This window comes from Anarhichas minor, unplaced genomic scaffold (genome assembly GCF_050575085.1).
Source record: "Anarhichas minor isolate MPS153535 unplaced genomic scaffold, ASM5057508v1 ptg000073l, whole genome shotgun sequence".
Classification (NCBI taxonomy): Eukaryota; Metazoa; Chordata; class Actinopteri; order Perciformes; family Anarhichadidae; genus Anarhichas; species Anarhichas minor.
This window is the reverse complement of record NW_027466519.1, coordinates 2,279,845-2,300,569: the sequence shown is the minus strand read 5'-3', so window position 1 is coordinate 2,300,569 and position 20,725 is coordinate 2,279,845. Positions and strand designations below refer to the sequence as shown.

General features: G+C 43.0%; 1 protein-coding gene across 1 annotated transcript in view; it reads right to left on the bottom strand.

Annotated features, from left to right (window-relative positions):
- Positions 1–20,725, bottom strand: part of epha5 (EPH receptor A5) — a 48,461-nt gene that overhangs the window by 1,689 nt on the left and 26,047 nt on the right. The window contains exons 5-16 of the mRNA XM_076079851.1: positions 17,100–17,224; positions 15,619–15,708; positions 15,328–15,397; positions 15,120–15,222; positions 12,110–12,177; positions 10,945–11,070; positions 9,812–9,997; positions 9,223–9,284; positions 5,992–6,059; positions 5,759–5,900; positions 4,602–4,751; positions 892–1,085 (exon numbers count right to left, since the gene is read on the bottom strand). Coding sequence (XP_075935966.1) covers positions 892–1,085; positions 4,602–4,751; positions 5,759–5,900; positions 5,992–6,059; positions 9,223–9,284; positions 9,812–9,997; positions 10,945–11,070; positions 12,110–12,177; positions 15,120–15,222; positions 15,328–15,397; positions 15,619–15,708; positions 17,100–17,224 — 1,384 coding nt within the window. The remainder of the gene's footprint in view (positions 1–891; positions 1,086–4,601; positions 4,752–5,758; positions 5,901–5,991; positions 6,060–9,222; positions 9,285–9,811; positions 9,998–10,944; positions 11,071–12,109; positions 12,178–15,119; positions 15,223–15,327; positions 15,398–15,618; positions 15,709–17,099; positions 17,225–20,725) is intronic.

The following is a 20,725-nucleotide window of genomic DNA, read 5'->3' as shown; positions in this document are numbered from 1 at the left end:
TGCTGTCTACTCAAAACGCCTTCTCATTCAGCTCACTCTCCATGCTTTCAGACAGACATGTTCATGCAAGCTAACCATATTCTCCACGCTCTAGCTAGAACAAGAGTGTCCCTTTAATCTGGCTAACTGTCATATGTTATTGCATGGGCTATTAGGTATGCCACTGATTTATTGACTGTGTTCCTGCAATGTGTTTGTGAGTGTGTCTGTGTGTGTATGAGACAGATTTCCCATCATTTCATTATATCCGCAAAGAAAATCAGGTAATGTGGGTGTCTGACTAAATGTCTGCTTCCCAGCACTGATAGCCGTTTCATGCCATTATACACTAATGCAATGCGTGCGCATAGTGGTGAAATACTAATTGAATATTCAAACGTTACGATAATCAAAAGATACCCCACTGAATACAATTCAGACTAATGTGCGGTTTTAGGAAAATGGAGCCACTTTCATTTATTTCCTCTCGTCTACTTTGCAGGCATGCAGCAGTTAGCTACCATGTCCGTCCCGATTTAATTATGCAGCGACACAAAACTTCAATAAAGACTCCATTTCTATTTCATCCGAATGGTGACGAGTCTATTAGCTTGCAGAGCTTACGAAAGATGAGGTCAATTAAAACTAAATGCATTTTCATGATTAAATAACCAACGTATATCTCTTCCTGAAAAAGTAAACACAAAATGACATTTAGTAGCCTTACAAGCAGTAGGTGTGAAAATCAATTGTTGAAAAGAATTGAATCCATTCAAATTTTGCACGGAAAGGATATCTTATTCATATATCAGTGTAACAATTGGCCATCGACTGCTGTTGGCCTTCAGAATAATAAAAAAGAAAACAACAGTAAGAAAAAAAGACTCATTGTTTTGCGCTGTGAATTCATACCTGTGCGAGGAGTTGACCAGTCTTTTTAATGAGCTGGGATTGCGAATGAGTTTGTCTAGCAGACAGACAATCTCATCAAACTTGGGGCGGTTGCTGCGTTCTCGCTGCCAACAGTCCATCATGAGGTGGTATAGAGCCTCAGGGCAGTCCATAGGACCCGGCAACCTATAGCTCTCCTCTACTGCCTTTATTACCTGCAGGGTAATGGAGAATGGAGAAAGACAAATAGAGGTTAGAAAAAAAGTGAGATGAGTGAGAGAGTAACACCCAGTTTACAAAGGCTGTCCATTAGGTTTAGGAGTCGCAGTGGCGACCAGCCATAGCAGTGAAACCTCCCATGCAAGTCTCAATCCTCCCATCCTAACAGGGACTTGGACTTTAAAGGTGCAAAATGTAATGTCCAGAGCATTAACAGAGCAGCAAAGAATTATTGTATAAGTTAAGATATGGTGGAGTAATGTCTACCTAAGTAGTGACTAAAGGCACTCTCCCACTGTGTGTGTGGTTATCCGAGCTTCTCTTTGCTTTGTTGACATAGCCGGGCCGGTCGCGCATGCCTTTTAGTGCACGTTGGCGTGCTCCGCTGGTTAGCTGACGGCAGCCGCTCTGCACTGCTCTCATACGGCGGTTACAGCAGCACTTGCGCTGTAGTTTGCAGTGTTAGGGCTTTTAGCAACGTTAGCTGCAAGCCGGCGGCTCGGCAGTCACCAGGGTGGGAGCCGTTGAGAAGCGATAGAAATCCTCCCAATCTTGTATATAGCATCTTTAGCTTGGATTTTCAATGTACAGCACTGACAGAAAAGCACTCAAGCCGTCATCACCCATCCAGTTGTCAATGGTCAAAACAGGATCATCATCCCCCAAAAGATATTATATGGAAAGCTGGTCACCAGCTGACATATCCTGAGCAGTGAACAGTGAGATGGCATGAGCGGCAAAACAATTCCTCACACCGTTAGACCTGAATCTAAGCTATGCAGTACCTGAATCTTGATTCATATTAAAATATGCTGATCAAGCTTGTTCAAAAGACTCTGGACTTCAGAGAAGAGGTGACAGAATTTGGCCCGGCACAGTAAACGAGGAAGACCAAACAGCTGTCTATGTGTATTTTAATAGGGAGTAATGAGATAATATGATGATGCAACATGCACCACAAGACCACCATTTAATGAGACGAAAAAAAAAAAAAAAAAAAAGGTTTGAGAGAGAGGGCAAATGTGAGACATCTACTGCATGGACAAAGTCTGAAGAAGAAGACACAACTTGTTTGACGCCTGAACATGTAATTACCTTTTCACAGCAGGACTGCGACAAACTTCAGCAGAAGTAATGTCACTTCCAATTTGAAATCTCCGGAGCAAATTCCTGAACCCAGATGTTTGCTCCAGGGATGCTCCTGCTCTCTATCTGACCCTGCACTCAAACTTCCATGAAGTTAGCGAGCGGAAAACGAAACCCCCCCCCCCCCCCTGCGAGGATCAACAAAGCAATGCATCATAAAAACATAATTTGTGTATTTGATACGTTGCACGGCCCACTTAATCATTTCCGCAAGTAACAAGACGCCTCACAGATTCACAGAAATGTTTCTTTTTTTTGGGGGGGGGGGATTGAATTAGATGAATAATAAATAAACCCTGGCTCTCTCCGCTAGACCCTGCAGTGGAAAGCAGTGTGGAGTTTTCAGCCTAGTTCTGCCAGTGTAAGACACTGGAGGGAATTGATTTGCCTTTGCTTGAGTCAAACTCATACAAAACACAGACGTGATAGCACTCCAATAAACGTGCATGCAGGAAAGCGAACGCACACTCGCACCAAAGCCTGAGATAGGAGCGCGGCATCGAATCATTGCCGCTCGCCGAGAGGGGCGAGGAACTACACACGGCTGACTGGCAGGGAGGAAAAGATCCGAGGAGGGAACATGAGAGGCCGAGGCGGGCGAAATAAAGAGCGGGCGGAACGAGAATTAAGGAAGAATACTGATGGAGTTCACATTTCGGCGAGACAAACGGGAGGACGAGAGAAAGCAGCGAGGAGGAGAGGGGTAGAAAGGGGAAACAGAAGGAGAGAGCTTAGAGAAAGAGGAGTGCGAGAGCCTGCACTTTCTGGCGCAGATCAGAGAAAATCCAGCATAACGCTTTCAATTAAACATCAAACGTCTTCCCCTCTCCTCTCATCCTCCTCTCCTCTCCCCCCTCTCTAGACTTCTCTGAGACAGACAGCCTAATAACCAGAAGGAGGGAGGGAGGGGTCTGAAGCAGGGGATGAAGAGGTCACTGGAGGGCTGTGCGCGCATATGTTGCCTGTGTGTGTGTGTGTGTGTGTGTGTGTGTCTGTGGGTGGGAAATTGTTGCGCGTGTGCGGTGTCTGAGGCAACATTTGCACTCATCGGCATGCGACACTATGGCAGGTCTCCTCATTAAAATGACTTCTGGGCTGCACTATAATGTAGGTGCTGACCTGCCTTCCTCTTTTCCTCACCCGCTTCTTCTCTCCGTCTCCTCTCTGATGCGCAGACACACACAGGTCACTTGGGTACTTGCTGAGTAGAGCTAACTGCGCCACCACAACAATTCATTTTCATTTGGCCAAATATGTCCAGAATTTGCTGCGTTTTGTTTACAAGTGTTCGAAAAACCTTAAGGCCAAATGTGAGATATATAGATAGCCTAAGTGAGTTTACAGTCTGCTGTTTTCCCTGCCATCTTTTTCTGCTTAGCTCTGCACCGCCATGTGTATTCACCTGTTTCACTCTTTTTTGCTTACGCACGCCTTTCACTACATCACACAATGACTCTCTCTGTGTGCTTCCATTAAAGCTATTCATTCTCATTGTCCACACTTTGCAGAAATAGATTGGTAATAATAGGTTCCCGCACAGCCTCTCCTTATTTCAACCTCCATTCAGCCTCCGGACAGGAAACATGTGTTTCACCTTTTCCTCCCTTTACATCTTCATCGCTGTCTTTATTATACACAAGTCCCAAGTTCACAAGCAAAAAGTATTTTGTGCTCTAAAACAGCAGAATGGGCATTTTCTAAAATGTATTATTGATAAATATGAAACTAATATCAATATACATGTCATCAGAAATCTATCATGATCAGTCTTGAAGATATGAAGCAACCCAAAGGTCAAGAAGGACTGTCCCAGTTTAGGTTCACAGTTGGTTCTTGACCTTGGAACTTGCCGTTGAGCAGCTGAAACAGCAGTTTTTCTCAACTGCTGCTTCCAATTTCCTTCAAGCAAAAGACTGAAATTTTGAGAAACGCTTATTTGCTTTCTGGCGGAGAGTTAGACGTGAAGATCGATACCACTCTCATAGCAGCCTGGTAAATACAAAGCTACAGCCAGGAGACAGGGGGGGGAAACAGCAAGCTCGGCTCTGTCAAATGGCAACAAATCTGCTGACCAGTCACTAATCATCACGGTATATCTCATTTGTTAACTTCCAGACTTTGTCTTGGCTCTGGGCAGTTGCCAGAAACAGTCCGGCACATAAACCCCCCCCCCCCCCGTAAAACAGCAAATTGTCATTTAATTTCTATAGTTTCTCTGCCTGCACCGCCCAAAAGGTTGAAAACAAACCTTCCACTTGCTGATTAAACTGCAGGGTGACTAGTTTAAAACAAGACAAGTTCAAACTGACAAAACGCACGCAGCATTCGCACAAACATTTCCCAAGACGACGTCACGTCAAACTCACATCTTGATTGGACATCTCCCAGTATGGCCTCTCTCCGTACGACATCACTTCCCACATGACAATCCCGTAACTCCACACGTCACTGGCTGAGGTGAACTTCCTGTACGCGATCGCCTCCGGAGCCGTCCAGCGAATCGGGATCTTCCCGCCCTGTGACAACATGCAAGAACATTCACCAGATTTAAGGATTTAAAAAGGAAACTAAGCTTCGAGTTGTTACTTCAACTCGTTGTGGCGCTTAACATAAACAAAACTTACATGTTTGCATCGACAACAGCTCAGTGCCACACTTGTTCAAATTACCTTTTTTTTGTGTATAAATACAGCTGCAGGCATTCAAAATTCCGAGGATGGAAACAAAGAACAGACCTTAATTGAGACACTTGTGCCGCATGTGGTCCAACTTACAATTACACTAATGAACACGATCATGATACCAAGTTTGGTTTTCTTCAACAAATCCCCTGTCCTAACTGTTGGGGGGCCTTGACATGCCTTGACGTTCGTTTTTCCTCATCTTCATTATCGCGCTTTCATTGCAAAGATAGAAAAGTTCACAGGACGACTGCTGAGTTCCGGAGGAGAATGTGGTTTTCGGCTGATGAGTAGTGAAATTAGCTTGATGCAGTATTGATGAACACAGCAGCGGGATGTCTCAAGGTCTGATTATTTGAAGGGTGTGAATGAAGTTATTCTCACTGCTGTCAGGGGGAGACGGAGAGCGAGACACAGAGAGAGACAGAGAGAGATGTAGCCTGGCAGTGAGAGGTGAGTGACAGGATAGATGGCGCTAAGGCAGCAAGACTCGGTGCTAATTGAGTGTTGCAGAGACTGTGCTGAGTACTAATTGGTCCTCCTCCTGCAGGAAGCAGCCAGTCTCTGGCTGACAGGACGCCACTCAGCCCGGGACACACGGCTCAATTTAAAACCTGCTGACATATAAATGTCCTCAAACACACAACAGTGTGCCCTCTAGTTTACCTTTCGTCTTTCTCTCTCACACTAGTGCTACACTTTGAGCGATTTGAAGACGTTCCCTTGGGGTCCGGGAAATTGTGACCAGCATCTTATTCTTGATTACTTGAAACCATAAGTGACAGTGAAAATAAAGAATAGTTTCAGCTCTATTATACATATAGAAACATGCCCAGTCTTACCCGTGTGGTGTACGCCGCCTCCGGGTCATCTTCCAGGACTCGGGACAGCCCGAAATCAGACACTTTGCACACGAGGTTACTGTTGACCAGGATGTTACGAGCCGCGAGGTCCCGGTGGACGTAGCCCATGTCGGACAGGTATCTGCATTTATCAACAAAAATGGGAGGATTAAATCTAAACTGTGCCCTCATGATGTGTACTGTAATAGATGTTTGTTTGCGTCGCTGTGTACCTCATCCCAGACGCAATGCCACGCAGCATACCAACCAGCTGGATTACAGTAAACTGACCATCGTTTTTCTGAAAAAAAAAGAAGAAGAAAAATACTTGATATTTGGCTCTGGTATCTTTAGTTACACCAGTGCATACAGTCTATGAGAACAGGGAACAGATCACATTCATACTTTTTGTGTGTAGCCTGCACAATCAAGCCACCTTGCTAAATAATATAAAGAGGCGTAAGATAGAGGACACGTATGACCTCTGCATTGTTAAATGACAGCTCAGCATTCTGTTAACGGCCGCTTAAAAGTTGCCTTGCAGCATGAAAGCCATTAATGCCACAATTACCGCAAGTTATAGTATCGCGACGAATACACGCCACTACATATCCAACTTTAACTCACAGTTTTAAGTCAATGGGGGATTTACAGTTCTCCTTCCTGGAAATATAAATTCCTAAATAATTTATCTCTAATAAGAACAATTTCCTACATATCATGGCAATGGTGATAGCCATTGCGCTCTCCGTTTGGTATCACCTGTGCACCTTTGTACCCCAAGCTATGATTAAGGCTTCCTCTAGTCCTGCACAGAGATTTGTGCTGCCCTGCTGGGACCTTTAAAACTCCATACCCACGGTTGATAATTAGGTCTTTTTAATAACCAAGGAAGAATGATGATGGGGCAAAGAACTTTTTGCCAAGGACAGAATGGTTTTTTTCTCTCTACCTTTGCATGCTGGTCAGGAAGGTCGCTCCCCGAAAGAGTAGAACAGAGTATGACCCTGATTTACTCATAAAAAGACCGTTTTTTAAAAAGTCTTAAAGTCGATGCAGTCTGTTTTTATTCCATGCCCTCTTCGTCCTTGTCAAAACCAGTGGCGCCAGCAATTACCTACATTGAAACTCAGCTCACGCTGTTAGATGTTGTGCTAGTTTCAGATAATGTAGCTTTGGCAGACTTCCTTCCTTCAAACTCCACAGACCTAAGGCTGGGCGATATATCTCATACTGTACATTATATATATATATATATATATATATATATATATATATATATATCACAGTATGAGATGTTTTCTGGTAATTCAATAAATCTATAGGTCTATATGAAATAACGGCATGGTAACGCCGATTTTTGTATTGAGCATTTTCTCATTTAATTAAGAACTTTATTGCAAAATGAACAGTAAGTGATTCTACCTGTATAGTGACCATGCATGCACACAAATAAAGAGTAATCCAATCAAGACAATATTACAATAATGTAAAGTGTGATGTAAAAACAAAACGACAATCTTCAAATGTTATTCCCCCCGAAACTTTTCACATTAGACTTTCTTAAAAAAGTCAGTATGTGCTAGAAAACAACATTGTGTATCGCGATATAATATTTCACCACGATACAATTTCATTGAAAGCCGATAAATTCTCATATTGAATTATCGCCCAGCTCTACATACACCCAGATTATTTTCATTTTCAAACTTGTAGCCTTCAGCCCCAACCGACGCCGACTCAAGTGGCATCACTTGAGGCAATTGTTTTGGTGCTGTAAACACTCTACTCACTCTCTACCAAAGAAAATAAAAAAGGCTGACTGCCTAACACTTAAGAGAAAGACGTTAGCCTTCATGAAATACTGATAACAACTGTAAATTATAGCACTGTAACTGCTGTTTCCATCAAATTGAAAGCCCTTGTTTCCTCCCAATGATCGCTCTCAGACTGTTTAAGCCTCAGCTTTATGAGCCTTATACTGCATTGTCCATAGCTGTGACCCTTAATCTTGGAGCCAGTCCAGCCCCCTCCTTCTCTCATGGCTGTGTCATTTCTACCCAGCCTCAGTACACCAGCCATCCATGTAATTACTTCACAGGGTTGTCCGGCTGCTCCGCCTGCTGGTCTGCCCGCTCCTCTGCCTCCCTCTGCCATCCAGTAGCATCACTCCCCGAGACGCACAGGGCAGCGGTTTCCACTGACTACAGCCCTGCAGCGCATCCGCCCTCCTGTCTTTTGTCTCACAGCATCCTCCCATCCTCCCATTCCGGTTGAGAACATCTTGCTCAGGTCTCAGTCTGCATTGCTTTCCCAGCGCCCCGCCACATTATTCCTCACCTTTCCTAAATTTCCATAATTGCAGCGCTGAAATATGCCGTTTCCATCATGCAATCACGTGACTTTACTTCTCTCATCTCTCAATTAGCCATCTGCTGCAGGAGTTTACCCTTTCTATTTTTTTTTTCCCCACGCAGGATTTAGCCTCGTCTGCCAACTGAGCATCTTGCCATTGTAACCAGTGAATAGACTTAAGTTCTCTGGAGAGGGATCACTTAATTCAGAGGTTTGCCAGCCTTCATTATAAGCCCACCTTCTCCACTCAGTGAAGTCCAAATTGTCTAGACAAAGCAGATGTGATTCCAGCCCCGAGTGCTCAGATGTCTTTCATATATTCTGGCAAAGTGATCTGTCTCGCAGCCGGGGCTAGTAAACAAAGAAAAGGATAGAGTAACTTCAAAGTCTGCACCGTGTAGACCGGCCTCCTGTGATTATTCAGTGCAAGTCATTGTTGTGTCCTAAAGTGTTTTAGAGAAAGAACGCTCCCGCCACCCTCAGTATATGACAAAGTAACTTTGCTTTCCCCTTGACACCTGCCAACGTCTTCACAGTCACACATTTTGCACAACACAGGCTAATTCTTTACACAGACATTCATGGCTATCACATATTCTTCTCCAGTTGATTTCTGCTTGAAAGTGTCGAATGATGAGGCACCGAATTGGAATAATGATAGCTTTGGTGGACATATTCTCCCAAAGTGGTGCGTCTATCAACAACTTTCATAAATGTATTTTTCTTTCCAAAAGGATTAAACGTTTTCCTTGTTTTTTTTCCACCCCTGCGATAACTGTCGCCCAATTTGGCATATCCGCAAGTGGTGGCTCTCCAGCCGTGCCCGTTTGCTAATTACCTCAGTATAGACCAACACAGATCTGTGTCTGAGAGCCGACACGACTTCATTTTCATATACCACAAATATGCTGCGAAAACGGTTAATTTTAAATGGATTCTTGAGAATCAGCGGTGGTTTTCCACACCCTCCTCCTCCCCATCATCCTCCTCTTTATCCACCGTCTCCTGTCTATAAACATCACACTCTTCCTTCCCATCGCCTTATCATCTTTCACTCCCTTCTCCCTAGATTGCATTCTCTTAACAATCCCTGTCCCCCTCTGTCCTACCTTGAGGAAAGTGTCCAGTGATCCATTCTCCATGTATTCAGTGATGATCATCACCGGCTTGCCTGCGAAGCAAGATATGAGAAAATAACTTCAGGAGGAAAATAATAGCACATATTTGTTTGTATTCTTTCAGTTGATTCAGCTATTCAGAATGGGAATTGTGGAGCTTTCTGAAATGTATTACATTTAATTTTGTTATTACTGTATTCATTATATAAATGCATAAATAGTATGTCAGAGAAAAGGTAATTTCAGAAGTACAACTGGAAGCACAACTGAGCTTGGTAAAGCACAGTTGGAGCTGTCGAAGCACATCCAAACCTGACTGATGAAGAGCAGCTGGGTCTGACGGATGAAAAACCCTGACTAAGTACAGCTTATAGACTGAAGAAATCAGGGCAGCGTCTGACGAGTTTAGCTTGAGATTCCCAAACATCTACACAGTACAACTGTCACATGAGTAGCCGCAGTAATCTGCATTGTGACATATGTTCTAAATCCTGCAGGGCCATTCTCGGGCTCACAACCAAAAAAAAAAAAAGACGAAGAGTGCAAAGCCTGACTAGAAACAGACATGGTGATGACTCACTCTTGGTGACCACGCCCTCCAGACGGATGATATTTGGATGGTTGAACTGGCCCATGATCGACGCCTCCCACAGGAAGTCGCGTCTCTGCTGCTCGGTGTAGCCTGCTTTCAAGGTCTTGATGGCAACCTGGATCTCTCTTTTCCCGGGCAGCCTCAGCGGTCCGCTGCACACCTCGCCAAATTCCCCTGTGGCAAAGAGACAGAGCTTGAACTGTGGCCGTAACATTTCAGCCCACCTCGATCTGCAAAAGTCTTGTCCAATGATGAAGCAAACCTTTCATAGCAAGCATCACTCGACTCGGTTTCCAATATCGCAACAGATAGATACATAGAATCCAAAAGAAGTGTTGAACTGAAGTTAAGCTGCTGCACAGCTAGAACGCGAGGTTCACACATGTTGCAAATAGACATGTTTGCCAGCGGGACACAAACACCATTTATAGCCACGCAAGCCGTCATTCCCTAGCAGTGTTTGGCTTAATTGAGTAAGTGTGCTTCTATACAACGGCGTGCAATGATGAATGCGACAGGTTTATGCAGGTGGAAGAAACAAATTTCACCCAATTTAAGAGGTAATGAAATGGTTACATTTTATACAACATGACAGAATCATCACGGCTATTACTGTACATTGAGTGCGTTTTAATATTATCTCCGGGTCTGAAAAGTGAAGCCGATGCAGATGTGACTTTGAAATGGATTCTTTCTAATGGCCATCACGGGGCAACTCCTCTGGTTACAAATATAAGTTTGGTTGTATAGAAGTTGACATTTTGGTCGGCTCGAAATGTCTTATTCAGTGTTGGGTTGTTCTTAGCTCTACCTTCTTGTATCACTTCTGGTTGAAAAAGAAGGAAACAGCGACTGCCAAAAACCAAGATGGAGATGACCAGAATGCCGAACTATACAGTCTATGAATACGGCATTGTTTAAATTCAGCTGTTACAAGATGATGGTATTTTTACCTTAGAATGCTTGACTGAACAGGTTCACTTCAGAACGAACCATAATGTATTCTGTGAGACATTATTGTGTCCAAATCAGCCCCAAACTAACGCTCGTAATAACAATGAGTATAAAACAGACACACACACACACACACACACACACACACACGCACAGAGTTGACTCACCAGCTCCGATGATCCTCTCTATGGAGATGAACGAGACATCAATCTCTTGGGCAAATTCATGCACGGCCTGGTTGGGATCCTCATAGGTGAGGGGGTCAATGTAGGTGCGCACCCCCGGGAACTTTACTGCAGACACACATGCACGCCATCATTACCATTTAGATGTCGTTCACCATCGGCAACATTTATTCAGGCTTGTATCCAGAATGCATGCATGCATAATGTAAAATGTAATAAGGCTATCGCAGGCAATATTGCAAACCAAGGAGCAGGATAACTTTACAGCAATATTGACGACAAGATTTTTTTAGACAATGCTGAGTAGTATATTGATTTGTCAGTTTCTAGATGTCTACAAAATGGTCTGCATTATCGTAAAAGTGTATACTGTGATATTAAATTGAATCTATATTCCATACCCCTAATGAGCATCATTTATTCCTTTTAATATTGTTATGGCTGTGATTTAGTACACTCCCTTATGATTATTCTACCTTTCTCCGACTCAATCTACTGACGAAAACTAAGTAAAAAGCATATAAAGAACAAAATATAATGATTCATCACTTTAAGTTGCTTTTTGTCGGCATGATAAGTGATTCAAATTCATTTGAAGTATGAATCAATGTAACCGTGATGGCACACCGGTATTTCTTCCTGAGCTCTCCGGCGCTGATGACCCCGTCATGGTCGGCTCTGATGCCAGCAGATGGATGGCCGGATGCGACGCCAAAAATGTGGCCAACTATATTAAGCTGTCATGGCCTATAAATCATCATAGCTTTAGTGTGTCCTCTGCCAACACGGCTGCCACCGAGCTGGTCTGTAGCCGTGTCATTTAAAGAATAGCTCCTAGTACAAAACAATGTCAACTGTACACACACACACACACACACACACACACACATGGCTACGGGGATGAACAAACTCATACAGACATGACCGCAGTCTGAACCCTCTACTGTACATGTAGTGGAAACTGTGGATGAACTGACACACACACACACACACACACACACACACACACACACACACACACACACACACACACACACACACACACACACACACACACACACACACACACACACACACACACACACACACACACACACACACACACACACACACACACACAGAGAGAGTTTGGGCTTTGTTAACTTACTGTGGCCGTTGTGGAAGTGCATCTTCTCCTCTTCGGGATCCTGCTTTGCTTTACTGTAGCCACACCGCCTGAGAGGGAGGACACACAAACGCATCAGAGTCAATGTCATGCCACAGTTTTGATATGTGCACATGTCACGGCATGAAATATTGCTGTTTCAAGGCAGAAAACCTTATCATATATTTGTATCAATGGTTCATACTGATGACCTACAGGGGGTTGACAAAACAATGACAACACTTCAGTTTCAGTCACACAGTACATGCATTTTCAATTCATAGTATAGCTTAAAAATACGCCCTTATACATTTTATCTACTGTCTATCTAAACAGAAAGCAAACAGTGGCATTTACACTCGGAGAGAAGAAAAGGGTACCAGACAGAGATCCCAGTGAAGATACCATAAAATGTCCCAGACACATAAAAAGCTAATCCTGGCCAACACAAGGCAACGATCACACTTGGATCCAACTGCAAGATAAGCTTTTTATTTCCTCCTAGGTTCTGCTCACTTACGTTTCAAGGTTTTTCAAAAAGTATTGCTGAAAGCTTCCAGCCTTTTAGACATTAGCAAAGGACTGCAGTTTTCAAATAATACCATTTTCAAAGAAAGCCCTCGTCAACAGATCAACTCTGACTTTTGGCAGAGGAGCGAGAGCGGTCTTGAGCTTTTTTCGATAAAGGCTACGTATAAAATAAAGATTTTTTTTATCAAGTTGCCCGAAAGAAGAAGGGAATTCCTTCAGTCACGGCCTTTTGTCTGCATCCATATCATATCCTTCTCTCTTGCGTCTGTGTATCCCCTGATGTATAGGCCAAAACCGGTATTAAGTTGTTTGTTGTGCCGATGTGTATCTGTGTCTGCGCTCAAAGCTTCCGCGTTTCAATATTTGGACAAGCAGCATCACAGATAATCAGAGATGACCCAGATTATACAGGACAGGAGGATTGATAAACGTGATCGTACACACACACATATGACAGTGACCAAACGGACACAGAGACGCACATTTAAAATGGTATATTATGAGAGGAAAATGCATTGATTCACTTTATTGTATTTGTAAAACCAAAGCTCAACTGAATGTTTTAGATGCCTGAGTTTTCTGGAGTTTGAAGACAAAAAGCTCACAACACGGGTCATGTCCATAGGACAGCCAGGCTTGACTGGAGGGGTTCAGTATGCGCAGCTGGACAGTCTGGGGGAGGGGAGTCTGTCTGTGTGTGTGTGTGTGTGTGTGTGTCTGTGTTTTAGTGTTTTCTACATGTGTGTCTGCCCGAGGCGGCTTGGTTTGCTGGATCTGTTGAGTCAAGGGGTTTGAGCACGCTCATGCCCAGCCGGCTCTCCAACTTCCTACATGTGTGCATCCGTGTGTTAACCCACGCGTACAGTACATGCATCCGCGCGTTATGTCCGAGTGTCTACACATGTGTGCTGTGTCTGTGCATGTGCGTGTAGTCTGGAGGGTCACGCAGGCGGGGAGGGGGGCGGGGGGGATACAGTCGTTGGAGGCGGGTTTGTGGCGCTTGTGTTCCAAATCCATCGCTGGGAAATTTGGCATTCCTCCATCTCTCCTCCCCCACACGAATCTAGAGCGATCCTCATCCCAAAAAACAAAATCACCACCGTTTCCTTCCGATTTGCTCTTTAATCCTTGAACATTACCAGAGCCCCCACTGTCTATCCGTCTGATCTTTCTGTCCAATAACTACATGAATTCAGACTCTGAGCTTCGTAGAACTGCCCTCAGCTGTATTAATTATGGTTCAGTAATGGCATTTGTGTATAATAGTTGTTAATTAACTTAAATAGATACATGTCACAGTAAAATAAGGTTTACGAAGATGGAATCAGGTAAAAAAAAAAAAAGAAAATGTCTAAGAGTTCAATGAACTTTCGGCAGACAAATAAAACATTTATGGACATAAGATCATATGAGAACAATAGGCTGAATGTCTTCTCAACACGGCATACATTTACGCAGGCCAGGGATTACATGCTCTGCATGTGTTTGAAAGCTTCCCTTGCTATACACAGTATTTGCATTCATGTATCTTGTGTGTGTGTGTGTGTGCATATGTGAAAAGGAAATCAGAAAATTGGTTGTACCAATTACAAGACCCCATAAAGTGAAGGTCATATGAGACCGGAGGGTTGCAGATACAACATGAATGCAGTGTGTAATGTACAGAGTGCTAAACGCTGATGTAAAACAGAGCAAAGTTGTGACACCAGACATTGAGAAGATTCCACTGGCTTGTATGCATCATCGCCGAAGCTCGAACCTAAAACCCTTAATCCTCCTGACCTATTACAAATCTCTAACCTCAAGCCATGCATCTAATCCCATAATACTGCTTCTGCAACACAGAAATATCTGGGTCACAAATTAGTTTTGGTATTGCTCAATTTTTTTGTTAGTCAGCAATAGGACCGAGGAGGACAAGTGGATAACCTCTGACTAAGCCAACATTGAGAAATGTTCATGACTGCTGTGCCTGTAAAAAAATGATAATCACTGTATTTAGAGGTTTCACGCAGAGCAGCCTCTTTCATCAGAATGAATAAATTACATCACATTGTCCTTTGCTTGTTAAATGTATTCGCCATTATTTCCCTGAAGTGAGCAACGTTTAGTCTCATCGTCTAATAATGCCGCTTGCTCCAAAGATGAGAGGATGAGGGGTGTCACTACGGACATTTAGGTCAGCACAGTTGATAGCATTTAAATGTGGTAAATGGACTTGCATTTATATAGCACCTTTCTAGCCTCACGACCACTCGACGCACTTTGACATTACATGTCAACATTCACCCGTTCCCACACGTATTCATACAGTGACGACAGAGGCCCGATGTCAACGTGCTCATCAGGGTCCAATCCAAACGCTCATTCACACACACACACACACACACACTCTCGCAGCACCGAACCGACAATCTTGAGATGAGTGGACACCATATCATGAGTGCGTCTGTGTTCCTTCAGGTGAGTATTTAGGACTTACCGTCCACTGAGCAGGAATCCAGCGACTACCGCCAGTAGGACCAGAGCCAACGTGATGACCACCGCTACTATCGAAGCTTGAGCACGCTCACTGGTCGCGGTTACTGCCAGAGGAAAAGAGGTGGGATTAGACACAAACAAAAGGTAGCGGTAGTCTCGTACAAGTTGAACTTGTATGCTCATGCTCTCCCTCTCTCTGGTGTACTCACAGTAAGGGCTGGTCTGGAATTCAAACCGTCGGCTAAATGCGCCATAGCCTGCTGAGGTCCTGGCTCGCACCTGTAATGCAGCATATGCAAATATATCACATCTACAGTAAAAAGCACAGCATATTCATTTTTTACATATATTAAAATGTATTACACATTTGAAACAACAACTTCTATCTAATTGCTAATTCACCTCTTCTCATCTCAGACTACAGTGCTTTTTGTCCTCACATTATTATTCATCAATGCCTTTTTTTTTTATTTATTTGTTTTTTTTAACCCATGTTTGACCTGGAAGATGTAGACTGAAGTGGGCTTCAGGCCCTCCACCACCATCTCAGTCTCCTTGGATTTTATAATCGTGTAGCTGGAGTCCTGTTCCTGTGGGAGAAACGGAGGAGTTGTAATTAATCAACTTGCATTACATACATTTTTTTGTAGCCTTGATGATTATTTGTTGCTGCAGATATTGCACGTTTTGCCTCTTCTCGCCTGCACATTTCCCCTATTCTTTAGCACATTTGTATGGCTAAGCTACTGGGGGATGCACCGATATTAGATATAAAAGCAGAAAGTGATTCAGATAGCTGGATTGGATATAGGGGACAGCGTGGTCCATCTATTGAACTATATTCTATATTCTTCGATTTCCTGTTTAAAGATTTGACCAATGTGTCGCTTCATTAAAAAGGTTTACAATTGAATTCGATTTTTTTTACCAGGTTGCTGGTGTACGATTCATTATTTTTTAGTTTATCTATATCTATATTTGTTACATTTATAAAGATAGGAAAGCATTGTTTAAGTCGAGCCTGATGTGCCCTTAAACATAAAAGAATGATCTCAGTCACCTCCACACGGTGAGGCATACAGCACATTAATCAAACACTGGTATCAGATCAGTACTCGGTGTCGGCCGATACCCAAAGCGCAGGTATCGGTAAGGGGACTGAAAAAGACAGATCGGTGCATCCCTATAAGCTACCTGTAGAACGTGTGTGTGTGTGTGTAAAAGCATGTGTGTAAGGATCAGTTTCCCAACTGTAACCACATCGGGTTTAAACACAGCTAAATGCCCCCTCCATTAGCCAGAAGCCATTAGCTAACCACTGACCACAAACCCTGCTCTGCTCTCCTGTATACCTTTATTCTGACCTTCCCAGAAAAGACGACAGCGGACGACTAAAGAGAGAAAAGAGGAAGGGCACAGGAACAATGATCTGAATAGAAGTATCGAATTCCTGCCTCTCCCCAAATCCAACTTTTGAAAAAGAGAGGAAATAAAACCCCCACACAGCTACAGCTCTGTCAAATGAAAGTCTTTTCGAGGCGAAGGTTTTTTAGAGGCCACTTTAAAGACTAAATTAAATGCATATTCAGCTGTATTTCTGAAGGCAATTTGAACAGTCTTTGTCAACACGTTTCCACAAATTTAACACGTTGAATAAATGGCGCACGCGGATGTTGTGAGGCGAAACTAATTTGCCGACAGGGCTCATTACAGCGAATTCTCAAACGGATGCAATATAGCCTTCATTTGAAAGTCAAAGGTACTACAAGGTCCTTTAATGTCGTGTTGATTTTGGCAGTACAAAGCAGCGAGACGAAGCTCTGCTCTTCACTAATCGTGAAGAAAAAATAAAATACACTTCTGCATAACAGTGCGTGCAAAATCAATACCTCTGTGTAAACTTCTGTATAATGTGATCTTTGGAAAGATACTCAGCGGACAGAGACACGTAGCTTCGTATAACGGGCACAATTCTTTTTACCTTTTCAAAATACTTGATCTCGTACTCCAGGATGATGCCGTTTGGGCGATCAGGCTCTGCCCAAGAAAGGGAGATGCTGCTCTTCCCCGTAATGCCTTTTCTCACCACACTCACTGGGGACGGTGCTGCAAACACACAAAGATAAAAAGACATAATACAATTTCAGGAACATTAGTGAAGATCAAGCAGTTTAATATGAAGCATGCCAGTGCATTGTTATTTTTAATACCAGTAGTATCCCGACTGACATAACATCCTAATAAACACAAGGGAAACGGTGCCAACGTTGTAAAACCGGTTGGGTACCATCAGCTTCTATAAGACATCCTCTTCTGAAGACACCTCATGCTTTGATGTTTACATGCACAGAGCTAGTTGTAATGCTTGCTTGGGACTGTTGTACGTTAAATATTAAACCGAAGACGAAACATCAAAGAACAAAATCATTAAAAAAAAAAAAGACCAAAAATGATTTCAAACATGGTGGTGAAAAGAAGGGGGTTCACTATAATCAGACTGCGATACATCGGTCTTTGTTGCCGTGTTGTTTCTGTCATGCTGGGTGATTTTTATTTCTCATGAGAGTTTCTTCTCATGAATTCAAGTTTGTTAGTTACCAAAGTTCTTCTGAGGTTATTTGGCATAAGTCCATTGAGCTTTATCTGAACTACTGAGATTATTTCTGGTACCAAAGCAGCCCTGCCTCTGAAAAAAAAAAAAAATGTCTGCAATCTGGCAAAAAAGCTCCACCTGTGCCTAATTAAACTATCCCTTTATATCTTGCTATTCAGTAGCTGCTGGCAGAGGAGCCCATGAAGCCAACTATGACACCACACATCTGGCACACAGCTTGTAGTGTACCACGTTTGATTACAGGGGAAAAAACGGTTTGTTTTAGGCTCTTTGCGAAGTTTCAATTTCCATTATAAGATTTTTCGGGTAATTTATTCTTTAAGTTCTGATGTCAAGTGAGCTCAGTTGTGTGCGTTCACATCAATCGTGGAACCATCCTGTTGTAACATGAACTGTTGGCCCATCTCTCAGAGGGACAGTTGGAGAGTCTCTGACACATAAAGAGCTTTTCACCAGGCAAAATGCTCCCTCAGGCAACATCCTGATAGTGTGTGTGTGTGTGTGTGTGTGTGTGTGTGCTTCTCCTGCAAATGCTAAACAGCGTTTTGGTTTCAATGGCCTCAGCAGAACTCCACGGGGAATAAATCATTGCTACCAACACAGTAACTGTATCCTGAGTGGATGGTCGCACAGAAGTGTTATCTGCAACATCTTAAAAGCCTGAAACCAGAGACTCAATCACACACACTCAATGCTTAAACGCTATAAATGCCAGGATGTGATGATGAGAGAGAGGAGAGGGCTTCTTTTCCCAGCAGCTTAGCGGGTAACAATACATGAAAAAATAAGTTGAAATCCAACGAAAAAGGATGCCGATTGCCATGCTATATTTATAGAGAATAGAGGGTCGTGTGCAGATTGCAGAGCCCTCTGTTGTACAAACTTCTGATTTGAGGTTATAAGAATAAAGTTGATGTGCCATTCTACTTTTAAAATATGTATACATTTTAATTATGGCTGCTGCAAATATGTTTTTTTCTTATATAATTGATAAATCTGTCAAATGCCCCCCCCCCCCCAAAAAAAAATATAGGCAAATACTACAATATTTTAAGAGCTGGGATCCGCAGCTGTGGGGATTTTTTTCTTGAAAAATAACTGAAATGCTGCATTTGTTATTTAAATGGCTGAATTTTCAGCTAATTGAGGAAAGTTAGTTGAGGAAAGTCTTCTGCGCAACTAACGCATAAGTAATTCTGTTTATATACTAACGGTTCTAATCATCATATCATTTTTATCTGTTCCTTCTCAGCCCTAACCTTTCCTTTTCACCAAATACCAAAACAGCACAGACGCGCAACGTCCATATTTAACACCCGAAGGCAGAATCTTAGTCAACAGGAGCTACACAATGAGACACCTTTTAGTGCCACAACTCAGCGACTGAGACTAAACTAACAAGTGTTTTAAAACCCGACGGATTTGAGAAACTCCCGTGCAGAGAGAGGGTGGGAGGTGCTGGAAGAGACGGCGGGGGGGGAGACGGAAGAAAAGCGAGAGGGTTGACAAAAATGGGAAGAAAGTGAGAGATGAGACATAGAGGGAGAGACGTGGTGAAAGCATGTAGACGGGGCCCCAGCAACACTTTCATTTTAGCAGCAAGGAAGACAGAGGAATCACACTCGCTGGTTCGAACATTTCCAGTGCCTGTTACATCTGCTAATGAGCACCTACAGTTTGGTATCGCACTCCACAAACTAATTTTAAACGTCTGTGATAATATTTTCTGTTTTTCCAATCGAGCCGAAGCTTCCATGTCATGTGGGGGACAGGTCGAGAAAGCTATTCAGCGGACGAGTGCAGCCCTCCAGTGTAACAACTCTGGCCTCAGATAAGAGCAACGTTATCACCGTGCAGAACATAAGCCTCTCAGACCGCTATCTGTCTGCATCACTGAAATCAATACAGGCCTTCAACTACCTGGTTTATTATCCTTTAACTATACCCTCGGAGAATGACAGAAAGAAAGAGACAGAATGAAAGAGATATGGGAGACAAAGAGAGAGAGATGGCTTTATTAAGGCTGTAAAGCAACGGAGCTGCTCTCATCTTTTATTTTTTTATTTGCAACTTAAACACCCGTCTACCTGCTCTATCTCATCCCGCTCTCATGTTTTTATTCATACAATTGCAACAGCGACAGTCATTTGGCAGCCTAGAAACTGATCCGTCACGCAACATATTGCAATCTTATCGGTTGCAACCGGTATATTTCAGTCAATCAGGAATTCATATAAGTCATAACGGGAAGACTACTGGAAGTACAGGGCGCCTTCTCGGTCTGACCATAAACTGCAACGTCCCCAGACCTTTGCCGTATGTCATTCCCCATCTCTCCTCCTGTATTTCCTGTCGGGTATAATTCATAGGAAAATACGTTTAAAAAAATACTGAATGTTCAAACTCAACCAGATGGAAAGCAATCTTCTTATAAAGTGAAAAGTTATAAGAAACAATATGGACGATGTGAACCCTGGCCCGCTTCTTTCCTACCCTCTCCTGTAGCCTATCTCCTCTGCTCTGATCTACCAAATGTGTCATCCGTCTTTGAAGACGTCTCCCACTTCCTGCTTGGGAGAAAGAAATACCGAAAATGACATATCTAAATTTAAATGGCTCCAGCTCCTGAGCCAAACATACAGCAGGTAAAGCAAAGATCTGAGAATACACTGCTTATTAAAGTTTCTTGTGAAAGTACCAACACTTTCACACTCAAATTGAAGTGTGACTCTAGAGGCAGATTCGGAGACTCCAAATGTACACGTGGTAACCAAATGTTATTCTGAGTCACTAAATACATTAAAAAATAGAGCTAAAATACTCACAAATTAGCAGTTTTTCAGTTTCAGTGCAAACAACCTCGCTACCCCACTACTTTTATATCTATTATACATGACGAAAAGCAAAAGTAAGACACATGGGCAGAGCACCATGGCTGTGCTCTTATTTTCGCCGCCCACAAGGTAATGCATCACGATTCATTTGATGAATTG